The 19,456-nt window shown below is 41.7% G+C and overlaps 1 protein-coding gene across 2 annotated transcripts in view; it reads left to right on the forward strand.

Moving 5' to 3' along the window:
- The window catches only part of LOC137370169 (protein MTSS 1-like), a 261,536-nt gene that overhangs the window by 21,912 nt on the left and 220,168 nt on the right, over positions 1-19,456 (forward strand). For both annotated transcript variants that reach the window (XM_068032441.1, XM_068032442.1), the window contains exon 3: positions 8,014-8,087. In XM_068032441.1, the coding sequence (XP_067888542.1) occupies positions 8,014-8,087 (74 nt within the window). The remainder of the gene's footprint in view (positions 1-8,013; positions 8,088-19,456) is intronic.

Raw genomic sequence — 19,456 nt, forward strand, 5'->3', positions numbered from 1 at the left:
CTCTAGCGTTTTCCCCACTACTGATGTCAGGCTAACCGGTCTGTAATTCCCTGTTTTCTCTCTACCTCCTTTGTTAAATAGTGGGGTTATATTAGCTACCCTCCAATCCATTGGAACTGTTCAGAGTCTATAGAATTTAGAAAAATGACCAGCAATGCATCTACTGTTTCTAGGGCCACTTCCTTAAGTACTCTGGGATGTAGATCATCAGGCGCTGGGGATTTATCGGCCTGCAATCCCATCAATTTCCCTAACAATACTGATTTCATACAGTTCCTCCTTCTCACTAGATCCTATGTTCCCCAACATTTCTGGGAGGTAATTTGTGTCCTCCTTTGTGAGGACAGAACCAAAGTATGCATTTAATTGGTCTGCCATTTCTTTGTTCCCCATTATAAATTCCCCTGTTTCTGACTGTAAGGGACCCACATTTGTCTTCAATAATCTTTTTCTTTTCACATGTCTATAGAAGCTTTTACAGTCAGTTTTTATGTTCTCTGCAAACTTACTCTCCTATTCTATCTTCCCATTCGTAATCAATCCCTTGGTCCTCCTTTGCAGAATTCTGAACTGCTCCCAACAAGGTTTGCTGCTTGTTCTGGCCATTTTATATTTCTCTTCCTTGGATCTAATACTATCCCTAATTTCTTTTGTAAGCCACGGTTGAGCCACCCTTCTTGTTTTATTTTTGCGCTAGACAGGAATGAACAATTGTTGTACTTCATCCATGCGCTCTTTAAATACTAGCCATTGCCTATCCACTGTAAATCCTTTAAGTAACGTCCCCCAATCTATATTTGCCAACTCGCGCCTCATACCTTCATATTTTCCTTTATTTAGATTCAGGACCCTAGTCTCGAAATCAACTCTCTCACTCTCCATCTTAATGAAGAATTCTATCATGTTATGGTCGCTCTTCCCCAAGGGACCCCGCACAACAAGATTGTTAACTAATCCTTTCTCATTACACAATACCCAGTCACTGAATGCTTTTCCTAATCAGGACTGCCACCCCACCCCATTTTTATCCTTCTCTATCTTTTCTGAACATTTTATATCCTTGTGTATTAAGCACCTAGTCCTCACCATTTTTAAGCCACGTTTCCGTTATTGCCACTACATCATCTTCCCATACTGCTATTTCTGCTTGTAGCTCACCAACCTTATTTATCACACTTTTGTGTTTACACGCATGCATTGTAATCCTGTCTTTGCATTCCTCATAGTCCTTCCCAGTCCACTCCCATCTAATATGGAACTACCCCCTTCTCTAGTACTGTCTATCACTCTCACTGACCCCACCTAATACTTTGCTGTTTCCTACTCTAGTGCTATCTGTCTCTTCCAAATCTTTTTGTACCTTGGTGTTTCTCTTTTGTATTATCTCCTGGTTCCCACACCCCTGCCAAGTTAGTTTAAACCCTCCCCAATAGCACTAGTAAATTGCCTCGCAAAGAAATTTGTCCCAGCTTTGTTAAGATGCAAGCTGTCTGGCCTGTGCTGGTCCCAGTGACCCAGGAATCTAAAACCCTCCCTCCTGCACCATATTTCCAGCCACGCATTCATCTGCACTATCCTATTTCTATACTCACTTGCGAGTGGTACTGGGAATAATCCGGAGATTACAGCTTTTGAGGTCCTGCTTGCTAATTTCATACCTAGCTCACTAAACCCTTTCTGCAGGACCACATCCCTTTTTTTACCTATGTCGTTGGTACCAATGTGGTCACCCTTTACCCTTAGGGTGCTCTGCAGCCATTCGGTGACATCCTTGGCCCTGGACCCAGCAAGGCAACACACCATCGTGGATTCACGTCTGTGGCCACAGAAATGCCTGTTTATTGCCCTGACTATTGAATCTCCTATCACTATTGCTCTTCCAGTCTTCCTTGTATCCCTGTGAAGAGCTGAGCCACCTGTGGTACCATGGCCTTGGCTCTGGTTGCACTCCCCAGATGAACCATCACTTTCCTCAGTATTCAGAAGTGAATACTGCCTGGAGAGTGCGATGCACTCAGCGGCCTCCTGCTCTACCTGCCTGCTTCTTTTTGACTGTGGCAGTCACCCATTCCCTTTTGGCCTGTATACACTTACACCTCATGGATGCACCGCAGTGACTCCAGCTGCTGCTCAGGTTCTGAATCTTAGAGGTCAAGCTGCTGCAACTGATGACATTTCCCACACACATGGTTATCCAGGATCCTGGAGTTCCCACATAACACAGGATGTGCACTGCAGAGGTTGGAGCAGCCCTGCCATTTCCCTATCTATTAGATAATAAACCTCGGTACTACAACTTAACCCTGTTACTAATAAACTCTGCTCCTAATAACCTTACCAATCGGAATAAACCATACCAATAATAGTAATAACCTTACTACTGCTAATAATAAACTTAATCAATACTAATCTACCTTACCACTATTTCTGCACCCTAGCAATACTAGAACATTACCAATAGTAATACACCTTACCAATAGTAATCGTGTCATGAAGGTGCTTCCAATATTATTTTTGGACGACTTGTGTTTAAAAGATTGTGAAAACATTTGAAAGACTGATGAGATGCCTGCCTGGATTTGCTTTTTATTTTGATAAAGGTTACTGGAAGGACACTTTGGATTTTTAAAAAAACACACTTACTGGAAGAGACAATGAAGGCTAAGTAAACATAAGGATCCTTGCTGGCTGTTGGAGTTGTTTACAGTGAAGTCACATGCCTATGTTTAGGTTGTGAGGAGTTTTTGGCTTTCTGACTTGGGGCTTGGACTGTTTGAATGTTCATTTGGGGTATGGCCTGTTAAGAGAGAAGCCACCTGACTCATCCCTTTTCCACCTGTTTTGAAGAATTTTCTGAGAATCCAGTATGATAGGTGAAACAACTGATGCAGTAATTCTCCTGAAAAGTCTGCAAGACTACTCCTCAATGTCCTGAACAGAACTGCTCCAGAAAGATCCCAGTGACAGCCGTCTACGCTTACCTGGACGCCAGACCAAAGGCCTTCTGGAACATTCCATATCTTATCCTTTTTCTTCAAGAATTGACAATATCTTGGCCAAAGTTTTTTTTAAAAAGTGGATCTCTTCAGAGCCAGTTTTTTCATTTTTCTTCAATTATTTCTTTGTGTGTGCGAACGCGCGTGTGTCTGTCAGGTTATTTTAGAAGGGTGGCTGTTTATACTTACATATTTCAAACTGTGTATTAATAAGCTTTGCATCTTTATTGAATACGTTTTGTAATAATACATTTTAAAAGTTTTTTTATAATAAATCAAAATTTTGTTCATTAAAGAAACCTGGTTGGTGGATTTTTATTTTGAAAATAATGTCTATGATTGGCCATATCGGTAACCGAGTAAAACATTTCAATGTATGTTGTGGCCCATGGAGCAGGGGAACTAGAGAAAGACCGTGTACTCCTCCAACCTTGGTCATAACAATAGTAATAATTAGGAAATACTCCCAGCCAATCTAATAAGTTTTACTACTATTAATCAACATTACTACTGCTAATAAAACCTTACAATTATTAAAATTACCCAAGTTTTGAAAGATAAATGAGAAAAATATTCACCAACCAATCAACAACCTGTTTTCCTGTGACGCACACTTTGATTTTTTTTTCTCACTCACAATGTAGTTGGTCCGCTCTGGAGCTACAGACTGGACTAGACTGGCTAGAATAGCTCTTTTAAACTTCCTGCTGGTCTCACTTCTTCCCACTGCCGTTCTTTTAAACTCCTCGCTGGTCTCTCTCTCTTTCTCGCAGCTTCCAGCTGCCGCCGCTGCTCTTTTAAATTCCTCGCTGGTCTTGCTTGCTCTCGCTCCTTCCCACCGCTCATTTATGCTCTCAGTTAGTCTTGCTCACTCTCGCTCCTTTCCGCCACTGCTACTCTTTTAAACTCCTCACTGATCTTGCACTCTCTCACTCCTTGCTGCCGCAGTTCTTTTAAACTCCTCACTGGTCTTGCACTCTCTCGCTCCTTGCTGCCGCAGTTCTTTTAAACTCCTCACTGGTCTTGCACTCTCTCACTCCTTGCTGCCGCAGTTCTTTTAAACTCCTCACTGGTCTTGCACTCTCTCGCTCCTTGCTGCCGCAGTTCTTTTAAACTCCTCACTGGTCTTGCACTCTCTCGCTCCTTGCTGCCGCAGTTCTTTTAAACTCCTCACTGGTCTTGCACTCTCTCACTCCTTGCTGCCGCAGTTCTTTTAAACTCCTCACTGGTCTTGCACTCTCTCGCTCCTTGCTGCCGCAGTTCTTTTAAACTCCTCACTGGTCTTGCAGTCTCTCAGTCCTTGCTGCCGCAGTTCTTTTAAACTCCTCACTGGTCTTGCTCCTTCCCGCCGCAACTTTCGCTCTTTTAAACTCCTCGCTCCTTCCCACTGCCGCTGCTCTTTTATGCTCTCCGGTGGTCTCGTGCTCTCTCTCGCTCCTTCCTGCCATAGCCGCTCTTTTAAACTCCTCACTGGTTTTGCTCGTTCCACGCTGTTTTCGCTCTAAACCTAAATTGCTGGAATCCAAGTCTTTCTGCACAGGCTATTTTCTAAATAAAATGAGTTTGGATACTGTATTTTGGATTTGTAATGAGCCTAAACCTACTCATAATTCACACTAAATTACCTGTTGTGGCTGCAGAGTGATTTTGGTAATGTATAGGAGATAGAAATGTTCAAACTGATCTGGTATAGGGTCTATTTGTGTACAAAATGGAAGAAGGTTTATACTCCGCATCATGGAGTGTTTGATGCTGAATCACAAAAAGTAGGAAAGGTTAGCCATACTTATTTGTTCAACTCCATACAAATAGGAAATTGCTGTCATCCTGTGGGCAGGAAACACCGGGATAGAATCTGTATGAACAGTGTGATTGCATCAGATACTTTTTTTTTAAAAAAAAAAGTTTTTCCCATTCCCTGTGTATAATATTTCCTGAATTGTTTTTTGTCTGTCCTTTTTCTTTACCCCTCCCTTCAATTTCGACATATACAGCTATGTTTGGACCCAGTCCCTTATTGATTTTTTTAAAAGCAGAATGTGCAAAGTTTTAATGACTACTGAGCCTTTGCTTTAATTATACTCTGTGGGAGCTTTCTTCAGTACTTTGGCGATGCCATGACTACAATTGTCAGATGTTCCAACGGAACTAGGAAATAAACTATCCAAGTTTGCTTATTTACATACACCTACGTTTTTGACAACCAAGTAGATCATTTCAAAGGTTCGCAGTACAGCAGTAGAGATTAAAGTTCTCCCAGGGATGGCTTCTAAACTGAGCCATGCTTTAGTCCTTCTGCCTTTCAAAAAGTTGTGGAGGTTGGGGGTAAGGTTGGAAAAGGGAAACAAAGACATTTCAGGATAGCAGAGTCTGCCAGTTTTGAGAGGGGAGGATAGTGAAAATCTAGGCAGAAGAAGCTGCCTTCTCTATCTCTTCCACCTCTGAATTCTGATCATTGCGAGACCGTACAAATTCTGTTGGGAACTTCAGCTAGATGGGCGGACCTTGTTTCATTGGAAATATGTGGAATTGGGAGAAGGCGCTATCCTCCTCTTCAGAGAGATTCTCACTGCTCACAATTTTGAAGCGACTTTCTTCGGAGCATCAAAGTGCTCAACCCAAAGAGCCCTTGACTCAATATATGTGCAGATATTTCTGCTTTTTGCCCACCACAGAGATCGGGGATACTCCAGTTCCTATTCCTTTTGTAACTTTCCAGTCTTTCTCGGACGACAAAGCAATATACATATAATGCTCAAAAATTCTGCATTCCTTTGTAGTGAAAGGCAAGTTCAAGATTTAACATTACGCCTAGATCACTCAGGTTAAGGAGGTGGGCTCACATTCCTATCTGTAGCCATTCTTAAATGGCAGTATTTGTGTGCCCTTTCTGCAGTAACCGGCACCTCTTCACTAAATGGGTTGCACTTATGGAGGGAGTATGGACTGAAAGCTTAGGGACTCAGTTTCAACACATGAGGAATTGGGCTTACCATAAAATGGTCGATTTGTTACCATTCAAGAAGCAAGTTTGCTTTGCGCATTTCATTACACCAGTGTCTGGTACTGTTTTGTATATACTAGGGAGGAAGTAGGGCCAGCTTAAAAATCTGTTCCATTTATGCGCCACTTCTATATAGTATGCCAATATGTGACAGGTGCACAGAACTGCTGCTACCACCAGCATTCCATACTGTAGGGTAGGAGATGTCTGTACCACTCTGTCAGCTGTAGAGTCTCAGTTTTTGAAGGAATTAGCCTGGCCAAATGGGTTTACCTGCCTCTGCAATTCACAACTGTCAAATTGTTGCACAAGGTTTAAATTGCAAAGGTGTAAAATGGTAAACTAAATGCACTTTTCTATTGACATCAAGATCACAAGTATACCCCTCAGTATGCAGTGTCTTAAGTATTATAAAGTGTTTTCAGATCTTATTCTTCAGGAGTGGCTAACTAGTTCACTTAAGTGGAAATAACTGAATCAGGAACTCTTGACCCTCTTTTGGCAGGGGATTCAGTTGGAGACCACTCTGTTGATGATTCTGAAGGGTATTTGGAAATTATAAAAAAGACACCTAGAATTTGAATCTTAGTCTGAGTAAATGAATGCCAGAACTGTTTAATTCTGTTTTCTTGTGAAATTTATACTTAAAACAGTCAGTTGGTCTGCACTCATTTCTGTACGTATTAGAGATACTACTTATCTTTGGCATGCAGACAATAGTGCAAGCCAAATTTTGAAAGTAGTTCAAAAACAAAATACTGCGGGTGCTGGAAATCTGAAATAAAAACAGAAAACACTGGAACAATGCTGCCTGACCTGCTGAGCGTTTCCAGCATTTTCTGTTTTTATTTTAATAATAGTTACTTGTATTTGAAATGGTTTGTTTTGGGCAATTACTGTATTGAAGCTTAAGCTACCACCTCACAAACCTTCCGAAAAGACGTATTAACTTGTTGAACATATGAACAGTAATTGACAGGAAAAGACCCAGCCTGTCCCATACAGTTGTGATGGCATATGCATCACAATGCATACATTCTCCACCCCATCCAAAAGCTGTGTCATTTTCTGGGAAGAGGTGAGAAAAAATGATTTTAAAAACCCAGGCCAATTAGGGAAAAGAAGTCTAGAAAGTTCCTCTCTGACCCCCTTAGGTGATCGAAGTTAGTCTGAGTGACCACTCTAGCTCTGACTAACGGTGTACGATGTCACACCACTGTACGAGGTGATCTCCGCCTCAATCAGAAATGGGTTTAGCTCTTGCTTGAAGGAATTAATTGAATCAGCTTTCACCTTAAGAACAGACAGCCTGTTCCAGAGGTCCACTATTATCTAGGAAGAATGCAGTTCGCACAATTCTTAATAAACCTAGTTGTTAAGTAGTGATTTGTGAGTTGGACAATGGTATGCATATCTTGATGTTTTCCAGCTAAGGAATACAGCCAGGGAAATTGAGTGCCTTTTACTCTTGCTATAGCAATCTGATGATCCTGTATGTGAAGGGAGATCTTCCTTGATGAGAAGGGTTCTTGGAAAATTAAAATTTAATTTTGTTAGCAAAATCACAGCTAGTGTATGAAATTTTTAGAGATAGATGTCTCACGTTGCTTTCCGAATGAAGATACTTGGTATCTCTATTTGTGTATGTGGACATTGAACTGCAAAGCAAAGAGTGAATATTGCATTTAGTAGCAGTGATCTTCCAGCATTTCCCAAACTGGCAACTCTCTTAAAACTAGATGAAATGTTCCTCTTCACTACTGGAGGGAAGAGCTTGGCAAGGCAGAAGCACTTATCCCAAAATTGGGTACACGTATTTGATTTTTCATCCATTCCGTTTAATTGATTTTGCCAAACACTTGTGCCCCAGCAGTGAAAAGGAAAAACTAACCCCTAATGTCCACTGATGATGTGGAACTATTTTTTTTCAAAAAGAATAAAACAAATACATTTCAGGGAGGCTTTATTTATTAGGTCAAAAAGCAGTGCTCACGGTTTTTATTTCTGTTCCAGGACAACAGTGATGGCTGCTGCTGCCTTTTTGGATGCCTTTCAGAAAGTAGCAGACATGGCTACAAATACACGTGGTAAGTAGTCCTATGTTTCGTGGCTCCTACCAGACTTGAACTGACTTGATTTCTAGCCAGGCTGCATTTGTATAATACTTTCAATGCGTAACCTATGAATTTAATGGTTGGGTACTGCGATATTTCAACCTTTAAATTTGAAACTTAAAGGCCAACTAGTATAAGAATTTGATATTCTGTTCTTCCATGCAAGTTGATTTTCTGCTCTGCTTAAATACTGCAACTGCAGCACAGATTATTTTCTTACCTGCTCCAAGAAATGTACAGAATATGTTGTAGGAAGGCTGTGGTATGGTTGAGATTATGGTTCAAATAGACTAATATGCTATTTGACCTTGTTTTGGAATAATTTTGTTAAAAGAAAACTGGTATTTCAATACCTGAGTTTGCTTAATAAGGATTAATATTATTGACTGTGTTTTAATTTAGAAACTGGGGCACGTTCATTTTAGAATTCAAAATCATTTTTTTCACAAAATTAGACCTCGTGTTGTGCATAATATATTTTAACCAAAATTTATTTCCAGGTCCTTCCTGTTCTCTTATAGACTGAAGGGTACAATGTATGAGCAATGGATGATATTGGCACAGGGACAACTTGAGCATATTCCTTTGTGTTGGTGTAGAAAATGTGAGCGTAATTAATGCTGTCAGTCATTTGGAGGCACTTTGTGGTAAATTGCTTGTACAGATAGTTTTACAGACTGACTCTTGGACCAGTGTGTTGTTTTAATTTAGCCTAGGACTTTAGGAAATTTAGAATCATATCATTTGAAAATTACAAAACCAAAATCCAATTTGGTAGGCTATTTCTTGGATTAAAAAAGATTTGGAAATTATCTAGATCTATGTTGAAGATAGAAGGGGTTTATGTTGAAGTTTATTTGTTTGCCTACGATACCTGTGAGAGACAAATGAGTGGATGATCCTACTAGGCAGCTCCTCAAAGTAACCACTGTTAGAGTTAGCAATGTCCAGTCAATTAGATTCATTCCACACATTATTAAGAAGTGACTGCACTGGCCACAACAGCTGTTGGCCCTGATAATATCCCAGGTGTAGTGTCAAAGATTACTGTAACAGCTAGTCAATCTCCAGCCAAACTGTTGCTGCCGAGATGTTATACTGGCATCTGTCTGTCAGTGTGTAAGATAGCCCAGTTATGTCCCATTCACAAAAGACAGGATTAATCTAAGCCAGCTAAATTATCATACCAGTAGCTTTCTCCTGATGATCCGTAAAGTGTTGGAATTGTCATAGTGGCGTCAATCATTATCTACACACCAATATTCTGCTCACTGGCCATCAGTTTGGGTTCTGCCAGCATCAGTCAGCTGCAGACCTCATCACAGCCTTGATCTGTATATGGATGCAAGAGCTGAATGCCTGATGAGAGTAGCTACACTCAACATCAAGGTAACATTCAACTGAATTATGGTATCAAGGAGTCCTAGCAAAACTGAACACAATGGATGTCAAAGGAACGACTCTCTGGTGGCTTCCCAAAGGAAGATGATTGTCGTTGTCTGGAACTATTCATTGGAGCCCCAGAACATCACTGCAGAGCTTTCTCAGGGAAGTGTTCTTAGTTCAGTTATTTTCAGCTGCTTCATCAGTGGTGTACCCTCTGTTACAAGTTCAGGAGTGGAGCTGTTTGCTGATAATTCTACAGAATTCAGTTCCATTCACAACTGCTCCAATAATGAAGCAGCCCATGTTAGACTACAAGAGAGCAGCCAGGTTTGGGCAGAGAAGTGGCTGGTAACATTTGTGCCACATAGCATTTCCATTACATAAGTGCCTGGTAGTTACCTAAGATGCATCAGAAAGCCCAGCCTTCCCCCCGACCTTCAATGAGATCATTGATGCTGAGTCTTCCCCCTTCATCTTGGGAGTCACTAGTGACCAGAGGCTTGACTCAACCAACCATATCAACACAGTGGCTACAAGAGTAGGGAACAGGCTGGATACTCTGCAATGAGTGGCTCACCTCATGACTCCTCAAAGCTGCTTCTTCATCTGCAAGGCTCAACTGAGGAGTGTGATGGAATACTCAGCGCTCACCTGGATGAGTGCAGTTTCAACAGTTCTCAAGCTTGGCATCATCCAGGATAAAACAGTTCACTTCATCGGCCCAGAGCCAATACCCCCTCCACTACTAGTGCACTGTATCTCCAGTATGTACTATTTACAGAATGCATTGCTATAATTCACCAAGCTAACTTTAACAACACATTTCCTGCAATCTTTACCACCGAGAAGGTCGAGAAGATCAATGTCATAGAAACCTGAAAGTTCCCCTCCAAGTTGTGCACCATCTTGGCGTGACATATTCCTGTTCATTAATTGTTGCTTGGTCATTGTTCTCGAATTTCTTATCTGACACCATATCGAGGACATGTGACCACAAGGACTGCAGCAGTTCAAGGGGATGGCCCATCACTGCCTTGAGGCAGTTAGAGAGGAGCAATAACTGTGGTTTTGCCAGTGTCGACCAGGTCCTGAGAGCAAATTTTTTTTTAATGGTATTTGCTTCTGTATCACCAGTGTAGCTTATCCTTCTACAATAGACAGGTGATAAATCTGTTAGCCATGCATCGAGATGATTTTGTTTGTTCCAGTTGACTCTGGGGTATGGTTTCATGATGTCAGCAGTACCTCTGTACCTCACCCCAGTGGAAGTTGCTCAAGTGTGAGGCTTGGTAGTATGTATTACTACTTGGCCACTGAATGCATAACATTGAAGATTAGTCCTGTTCTCAGTTGACATAATTTGGTAGGGGCCTCACAACAGCAATTGGGAGAAGATATTCAGGACAATTTTACTTTTTCATCTCCCTGGTCCAGGGATGGTGAGGCCTATGACATCTCTCTCTGTTCTGGCTTGGATCAAATAATTGAGCACAAACCAAAAATAAAACTGGGGTTTCCTTGCATGTATAACTTAATAGCATAGTGGATGGAATTTTTAGGAAGCGATTTGGAGTAAAGGTTCCAATCAGCTGTGATAGAACATAAAAATTTAAGACAAAAACAAGAAATGCTGGATTCACTCAGCAGTGAATCCAGCATTTCTTGTTTTTGTTTCAGATTTCCAGCATCCGCAGTATTTTGCTTTTATAAAAATTTAAGAAATAGGAGTAGACCATTTGGCCCATTGACCCTGCTCGCCATTCAATAAGATCAAGCCTGATTTGATTGTGGCCTTAACTCCATTTCCCTGCTTGCCCCTATAACCCTTGATTTCTTTGTAGGTCAAAAATCTAACTCAGCCTTGAATGTACTCAATGATCCAGCCTCCACTGCTCTCTGGGGAAGAGAATTCCAAAGATTAATGAACCTCTGAGAGAAGAAATTCCTCCTCATCTCCGTTTTAAACGGGCAACCTGTTATTTTGAAACTGTGCCCCCTAGTTCGAGATTCCCTCATGAGGGGGAACATCTTAGCATCTACCCTGTCAAGCCCCTTCAGAATCATATATGTTTCAATAAGACCATCCATCATTGTTCTAAACTCCAATTAGTATAGGCCAAACCCGCTCAACCTTTCTTTATAAGACAATGCCTTCATCCCGGGAATCAGCCTAGTGAAACTTCTCTGAACTGCTTCCAATGCAGGTATACCCTTCCTTAAGTAAGGAGACCAAAATTGTACGCAGTGCTCCAGGTGCGGTCTCACCGATGCCCTGTACAGTTGTAGCAAGGCTTCCCTACTTTTATACTCCATCCCCCTTGCAATAAATGCCAACATTCCATTTGTCTTCCTAATTACTTGCTGAACCTGCATGCTAACTTTGTGATTCCTGTAAAAGGACACCCGGATCCATCTGTACTACAGAATTCTGCAGTCTCTCCATGTAAATAATCTGCTTTTTTATTCTTCCTGCCAGAGTGGACAGCCTAACATTCTCCCACATAATACTCCAACTGCCAATTTTTTGCCCACTCACTTAACCTATCTACATCTCTTTGCAGACACTTTGGGCAGAATTTTAATAGCTGGCTGCCATTCTCGGTGACATAGGGTGGCGCTTCTTCCCCAGCAACAGCTTCTGGCGCCATTTTTCAAGGGCTTCAAACCCTTCAGTTTAATTAAAACTTTTAAAGATCCTGTTGCTCTAAAAATTGGAATAAAATTTTAACGTCACTTTGAATCCCCTCTCCCCCCCCCCCCCCCCCCCACTGAGTACTCAATATATAAATAACCCTATCTCCCCCAAAACAAACTTGTATTCTGATGCAGAACTTCCCCCCTGAACTTAGTTACCTTTGACCCTCAACTCTTTCCCACCATCCCCTCAGCCAATCGTAGGAGGTTTCCCCGCACCCCCCCCCCCCACCATGAAAATTTCACTCCTCCCCTCCAGAGTCACGCCTCGGATCTCTGAATGGAGATCCGAAGGTGCAGGATTTCCGGCCACTGGCCGGAATATCAGCGTGGGACGGCCGTCAGGACAAGGTAGGTGTTGATGCATGCATTAACATTTATTTAAATATTTAAATCAAGTCTCCGCCGCTGAGCAGTTGGTGGGGGGTGGGTGGGGGGGGGGGGGTGCGGCGGGTGGCCTCCCCGAGGCCTCACCGCTGCTGGTAAAATGGGGCAGAGCCTTCCCGCCGTTGAGGCCTGTGGCCGGCCTCAACCGGAAGTATTTTCCAGGCTCCCCCGCCACAACCCCCAATGTTGGGGGACTGGTAATATCCAGCCCTTTGTGTCTTCCTCACAACTTGCTTTCCTATGTATCTTTGTATCGTCCACAAATTTGGCTACAATGCACTTGGTCCCTTCATCCAAGTCATTATTATAGATTGTAACTAGTTCAGGCACCAGCACTGATCCCTGTGGCATTCCACCAGTTAAAGTTTGCCAGCCTGAAACTGCACCATTTATCCTGACTCTCTGTTTCCTGTTAGTTAGCCAATCCTCTATCCATACTAATATATTACCCCCAACATGATGCGCTCTTATCTTGTGTAGTAACCTTTCATGTGGCACCGTTTGGAAATCCAAATTCACTACATCTACTGGTTTCCCTTTATCCACCCTGCTTGTTAGATCCTCAAAGCTCTTAATAAATTTGTCAAACATGATTTCCCTTTCATACAATCAGGCAGAGTCAACATGGTTTTATTATGATTTTCCAAATTACTTGCTACTAGTTCCTTAATAATGGATTCTAGCATTTTCCCAATGACAAATGTTAGGCTAATATTAATGGCCAATATCTAATTTTGTAGTGGAATAGGCTCGAGTGGCTGAATGCTTACTCTTGTTCCTATGTTCCTCCTTATGTTTACCTACTAGACGATCTTGAGACCTTGATGTCTCTTGTGCATTTGTATATTTGGAAGCTCGTTGAAGGATATTGAAAACTGTTCAAATGTAACCTGAACAATCCCTTATCGAGTAAAAGCAAAATACTGCAGATGCTGGAAATCTGAGATAAAAACAAAAAGCTGGAAATACTCAGCAGGTCAGGCAGCTTCTGTGGAGAGAGAAGCAGAGTGAAAGTTTCAGGTCTGTGATCATTCATCAGAACCGGCAAAGGTAGGAGAAGTATTAGGTTTTAAACAAGTGAAATGGGATGGGGTAGTGGTGGGAAGACAACAAAAGGGAAGGTGCATGCTAGGGCAGAGGGCAGGAGAGATTAAATAACAAAGATGCCATGGGACAAAGGCAAAGCACATGTTAATAGTTTTGTTGAAAGACAAAGCATTAGTCCATAGAGAGTGTTAATGGCAGGATAATGAGCAGCTCTGTCCAAAAGCACATGAAAAACAGGCACATGGTTAAAAACTAAAATAATTAAAAAAATAAATAAGTAAATAAATAAAAAAGCCAGTCATGCTCTGAAATTGTTGAACTCAATGTTGAGTCTGTAAGGCTGTAGAGTGCCTAATCGAAAGATGAGGTGCTGCTCCTTGAGCTTGTGTTGATGTTCACTGGCACACTGCAGCAGGTCAAGGACAGAAATGTGGGCATGAAAGCAGGGTGGTGTACTGAAATGGCAAGCAATCCAAAGCTCAGGGTCATGCTTTCAGACTGAGCGGAGGTGTTCTGTTTTTAAAAGTTATTTGTAACAATTTCCAGTAAAAGCCTTAGGCAAAGCTCCACACGATGAAATTAATATTTTCCATTTAGCCTGTGCGGTTTTCACCACACCGACGCATCTGTTCTGATGATGCAACCTTCCACAACAGCGCTCCTGACGTGTTCCTTTTTCCTCAACCCAGAATTCCCCCCCACTGTAGTTGACAGAGCCCCTAACCATGTCCAACTCATTTCCTGCACCTCTGCCCTCACCCCTTCCCCTCCCTCCCAGTGCCGCGACAGGGTTCCCCTTGTCCTCACTTTCCACCCCACCAGCCTCCATATCCAAAGGATCATCCTCTGCCAGTTTTGCCACCTCAAGTGTGATGCCACTACCAATCGCATCTTCCCTTCCCCTCCCCTTTCAGCATTCCGCAGGGATTGTTCCCTCCACGACACCCTGGTCCACTCCTCCATCACCCCCCGACACTTTGTCCTCTTCCCACGGCACTTTCCCACGCAATCGCAGGAGGTGTAATACCTGCCCTTTTCCCTCCTCCTCACCATCCAAAGCCCCAAACGCTCTTTCCAGGTGAAGCAGTGATTTACTTATACTTCCTTCAATTTAGTATACTGCATTCGCTGCTCACAATGCAGTCACCGCTACATTAGGGAGACCAAACATAGATTGGGTGATCGCTTTGTGGAACACCTCCGCTCAGTCCGAAAGCATGACCCCGAGCTTCGGATTGCTTGCCATTTCAATACACCACCCTGCTTTCATGCCCACATTTCTGTCCTTGACCTGTTGCAGTGTGCCAGTGAACATCAACACAAGCTCGAGGAAGAGCACCTCACGTTTCGATTAGGCATTCTACAGCCTTGTGGACTCAACATTGAGTTCAACAATTTCAGAGCATGACTGGCCTTTTTTATTTTTATTTTTTTTTAATGATTTTATTTTTTAACCATGTGCCTGTTTTTCACATTGTTCTTTTGGACAGAGCTGCGCATTATTTTGCTATGAGCGCCCTCTGGACTAATGTCTTGTCTTTCACCACAACCATGAACACGCTCTTTGCCTTTGTTCCATGACATCATTGTTATTTAATTATTTAATCTCTCCTGCCCTCTGCCCTATCACAAACCTCCTTTTTGTTGTCTTCCCCATTACCCGACCCCCCCAAACACCACACCCACTTGCTTAAAACCTATTACTTTTCTTACCTTTGCCAGTTCTGATGAAAGGTCACAGACCTGAAACGTTATCTCTGCTTCTTTCTCTCTCCACAGATGCTGCCTAACCTGCTGAGTATTTGTAGCACTTTCTGTTTTTATTTCAGATTTCCAGCTTCGGCAGTATTTTACTTTTATTAAAGGATTTTGACTGGTCATGTTGCACAATTTAGTTATGATACTGATGAGTTGCTTCTGAAGGGCCTTGTTCCTGAAATAGTACCAAGTAAATGTCAGTAACATTTCCTCATTTCAATCTCAAGTTTTTTTCTTTTGCTTTAAAGGTATAGTTAACTTGCATTGGCCTAAAGGAAACTGTCCACACATCAACCTGGGTTCCTCATTCTCATATGGCTGCTGGAATTAGGAAGATTTTTTGAAACCTGAGATTTATAGCTGATAAAAGTACTTATCACTGCAGGTGTTAGATTTATTTTGTAATGTTGGGGTTAGAGACATTAAAGTGGCTACAATCTTAATATAACTTTTTTCTAGCAGGGCCAGTTTGAGGTTGTTGAAGTTATTTTCAACAGCTGCTGCTCACAGTGATTTATTGACGACACTAGCTTTCAGGAAATAGGTGCATCTGTGTTACAAATAGTAGTTTTGTTAAAAATCCCGTGCCTTTCCTTTTGTGTGGGTTTTTTTTGGGCTTCTGGCAAGCTGCATGTTGGCTATTGAATACAGTTGTTGGACATTGTAAAACTATGCTCTTGAGGGACGGCTCAATGTTGCTTAAGTTGTACAAGTCTCTTGTACATTAGACATTGGTCTTTTCAATAAGTCAAATCATAATGTTTGGTGTGCTGAGAGAATTGCTGCATCCAAGATGTCGACAAGCCCTTAATTAGGCTTTCTAATGGTAAAATATCAATAATTTGTTTTTGACTTGTATATCTGCTTTTATGAGTATTGGTATGATCTAAAGAGGCACAGGCTGCTGCTTGCATAATTATCAACTTGTTTTGAATTTCAACTCGTTTTGCATTTCTTAACAACTTGCATTTAATTTTGGCCAAATTAGATGCCAGACTATTTTATAACATATGTTAAAGGTGGTGACGATTGTTGTGATGTTGCTTTCATTGCTATAATACTGAATATGTAATTAGTTTAGTGTACATCACAAAGTGATGAAAGTTAATGTGATACAGTAGTGGAGCACTGTTAGGTAGCATGTGTATTGAAGAGCTCTCCTAGAATCCTGTTACTCTAAAATAAAAAGCCCTTTGTTTAGTTTACCGATCATTGTTGTTGTGTTTGGCATGTTTGTGTTAAGAGCCAATAGCACAACGATGATCTTGAGAAAATGCTGATATATTTTTTGCTAAAATTGCTCCAGTAGTTTTGAGGGGATGTCATCTCTTTCAGTAAATCTTACTTATTCTGTTGCGTTGAACAGTAGATACTTTGGTTGTATGTAAGATATGAATTTGGAAGGAGAAAATTTGATAAATTCTTTGGAGAGGAGTGCAGATTATTAAAATTTGGCGCACATTAGGCCTTGGCACAATGTTGGACATTTTTACTTGGTGCTAGAACCTATTAGTTCTGCTCCAAATTTGTAAGACTGTCCAGCCTTTTTATTTTCCATGTGGTACATGCAAGGGGTACATGTCAATTAGTCTGCTGTTTAAAAGTCCAGTAGACAGGATTTTGAGGGAGAGAATAAATATTGGTTGCAGTTATACCTAAGGTTGAGGCACCATCCTAATTAATCTGCAACACTGGGTTACCAGCAGGCTATTGTCTAAGCAAAGCAGTCCCATACCATTGCCCAATCAAGAGGAAAGTGATGGAAATGATTCAAACTGCACCATTGAATCACAGCTACCTGCCAATAACTTGTTTACTGACACTAAATACGGATTTCACCAGAAATGCTTTGCTTCGATCTCATCGCAGCCTTGATCCAGATGTGGTCGCAAGAGCAGAATGTCAGAGCAAAGGTGAGAATAGCTGCCATCAACATAAAGGCAGCATTTGACAAATTAAGGCACCAAGGAGCCCTAGCAAAAGTAAGATCAACAGAGACAGTGGTGGGTTTGGGGGCATCAAGGGGAAAACACTCTGTTGTCTGTAGTCTTAACTGAAGTAAGGGAAGATGATTGTGTTATCAAAGGCCAATCATCATAGCCCCAGGGCATTCCTGTGAGAGTTCATCAGGGAAGCATTCTTCAGCTGCTTTAGCAATGTTTCTGTTTGCTGCTAATTCCACCGGTAAACTCCAGTTAAAAATCCTCTAATGATGAAACGGCTTATGCGAAGATGCAACAGGACCTGGATTGCATTCAGGTTTGGGCTGACGAGTGGCAGCAACATACATGCTATAAGTGTTTTCTCCAATAAGTAAATGCACAACAATCCTAATCTGCTTTTCAATGCAACACTAATGTCATGTAGACATCATTGACCAGAATTTTTATGGGATCAGCTATTTCAACAGTTTGGCTACAGAGGTGAATTATCTGCGATAAGTTGTTGTCTCCTAACTCCCCAAAGCTTTTTCACCATCCATATTGTTAAGACCAAGGCGGGAAGAATGCACTGTTAATTCAGTCCCACTGCTGCACAGGTGATAGCATATCAAATAAAGTCTCCCACCTGCTGATGACTAGCCAAATTAAACACTCTATTCCCCCCCCCCCCCCCCCCCAGAATAAAGCACACCAAGCCAGGTTTCTTTAAACAGCAACAATAACTATTTATTAGAAAAGAAATAATAGGTCTTAACTACTAGCGCGATAAATCTATATATTTGAAAAACCCTTATTCCCTTAACCCTCTTGCACACAAACATACATTCAAATAGAAATGGTTAACCGGTTTCAAAACAGGGTGTTTTGCAATACAGCTGTTTCTTAGGAATAGAAGGAATAATAAAAAAAAATTAGGTTCACGTTCTGGTAGGATGTTTTCAGTACAGTAAGGTGTCTCAGAGTTAAATAGTTGGATGCCACTCGAAGTCTCTCCAGGCAAGGTTGATGAACAGTCTGTGATGGGTAGGTGTTCATGGCAATCTAACTGCAGCAGGCGGCACACAGGTCTCCCGTCAGGGCTGCAGCAACAGATCTGCTTGGGGTTTGAGGCAGCAGTCTCGAAGTGGAAAAATTCTTCAGATTTCAAAATTTCTTAGCATACAGGAGGCAGCAGGAATCTCACTGGATGCAGAAATTCTTCAGAGACCGGAGGCAACAGGAATCTGCCACCTTTCAAATGCAGGATTTCTTTTCAAGAGGTGCAAGTCTCTTTTACAGAGGGAGGTAATAATTTACTGGGTCTTTTCTCTCTTGCTCCAGGCATGTCGAGCAACGATTTCAAATGCCTCCTTTTGTCCAATTCACAGGCTTTTTTTAAGTGTTCCAAAGTGAAAAAAGAACCTTCCTGAACATAGTCGCATGTCCAAACACAGTGTCTCTCCCGGTTCAAAAGCTGCTCTGAAGAAAGGTCAAACCCCTGTGATTTCCGTGAAACTGCTGACCTTCCTGCCCTTTTACAAGTTTAACTTCCGTTCAAAACACCCATAAAGTTCAACCCTTGTTCTGAACTTCCTTTCAAAACATTGCGGGAATTCCAATTATTTTTGCAGGTGTCTTTCGCTGAGCAAAATTATTTTTTCAGTTTTTGTTTGAAATGCATAGAAGTCCAAGATTTTAGTACAACAATATCATGCTTGGCCCCCACCTGCCAAGAATGAGGCACATTAATTTTGTTATGAACATTGATTTTAAACTGTTACTGGAGTGAAGAAAGGACTTGTTAAACAGATCAGCTGTGACTGGAAAAGACATTTGCATCTTAACAGATGGTGATTAGAAGGACAAAGGGCCATTCCCTGACACATTCAACCCACAGTGGACCTTGATGACCAGGGATTGTGTGTAAGAGGAGCATCCCAGAGACTGCTAAGGTGATACAATCCAAGACGTGGTCAGACCAGTTAGTCACATGACTAACCTGCTTGGCAACCTGGGTTTTTCTGAATTGGACTAACCGTTTGAACTGAGAGTGTCTGTTTGCTCCTGGACTGAGAAGATCTCTCTCCTGTCTGCTCCCATCTCTTTCTCACAAGCCTCTGAATCCACTGAAGACACATGAAGCCGAAC

Source organism: Heterodontus francisci, chromosome 5 (genome assembly GCF_036365525.1).
Source record: "Heterodontus francisci isolate sHetFra1 chromosome 5, sHetFra1.hap1, whole genome shotgun sequence".
NCBI classification, from domain to species: domain Eukaryota; kingdom Metazoa; phylum Chordata; class Chondrichthyes; order Heterodontiformes; family Heterodontidae; genus Heterodontus; species Heterodontus francisci.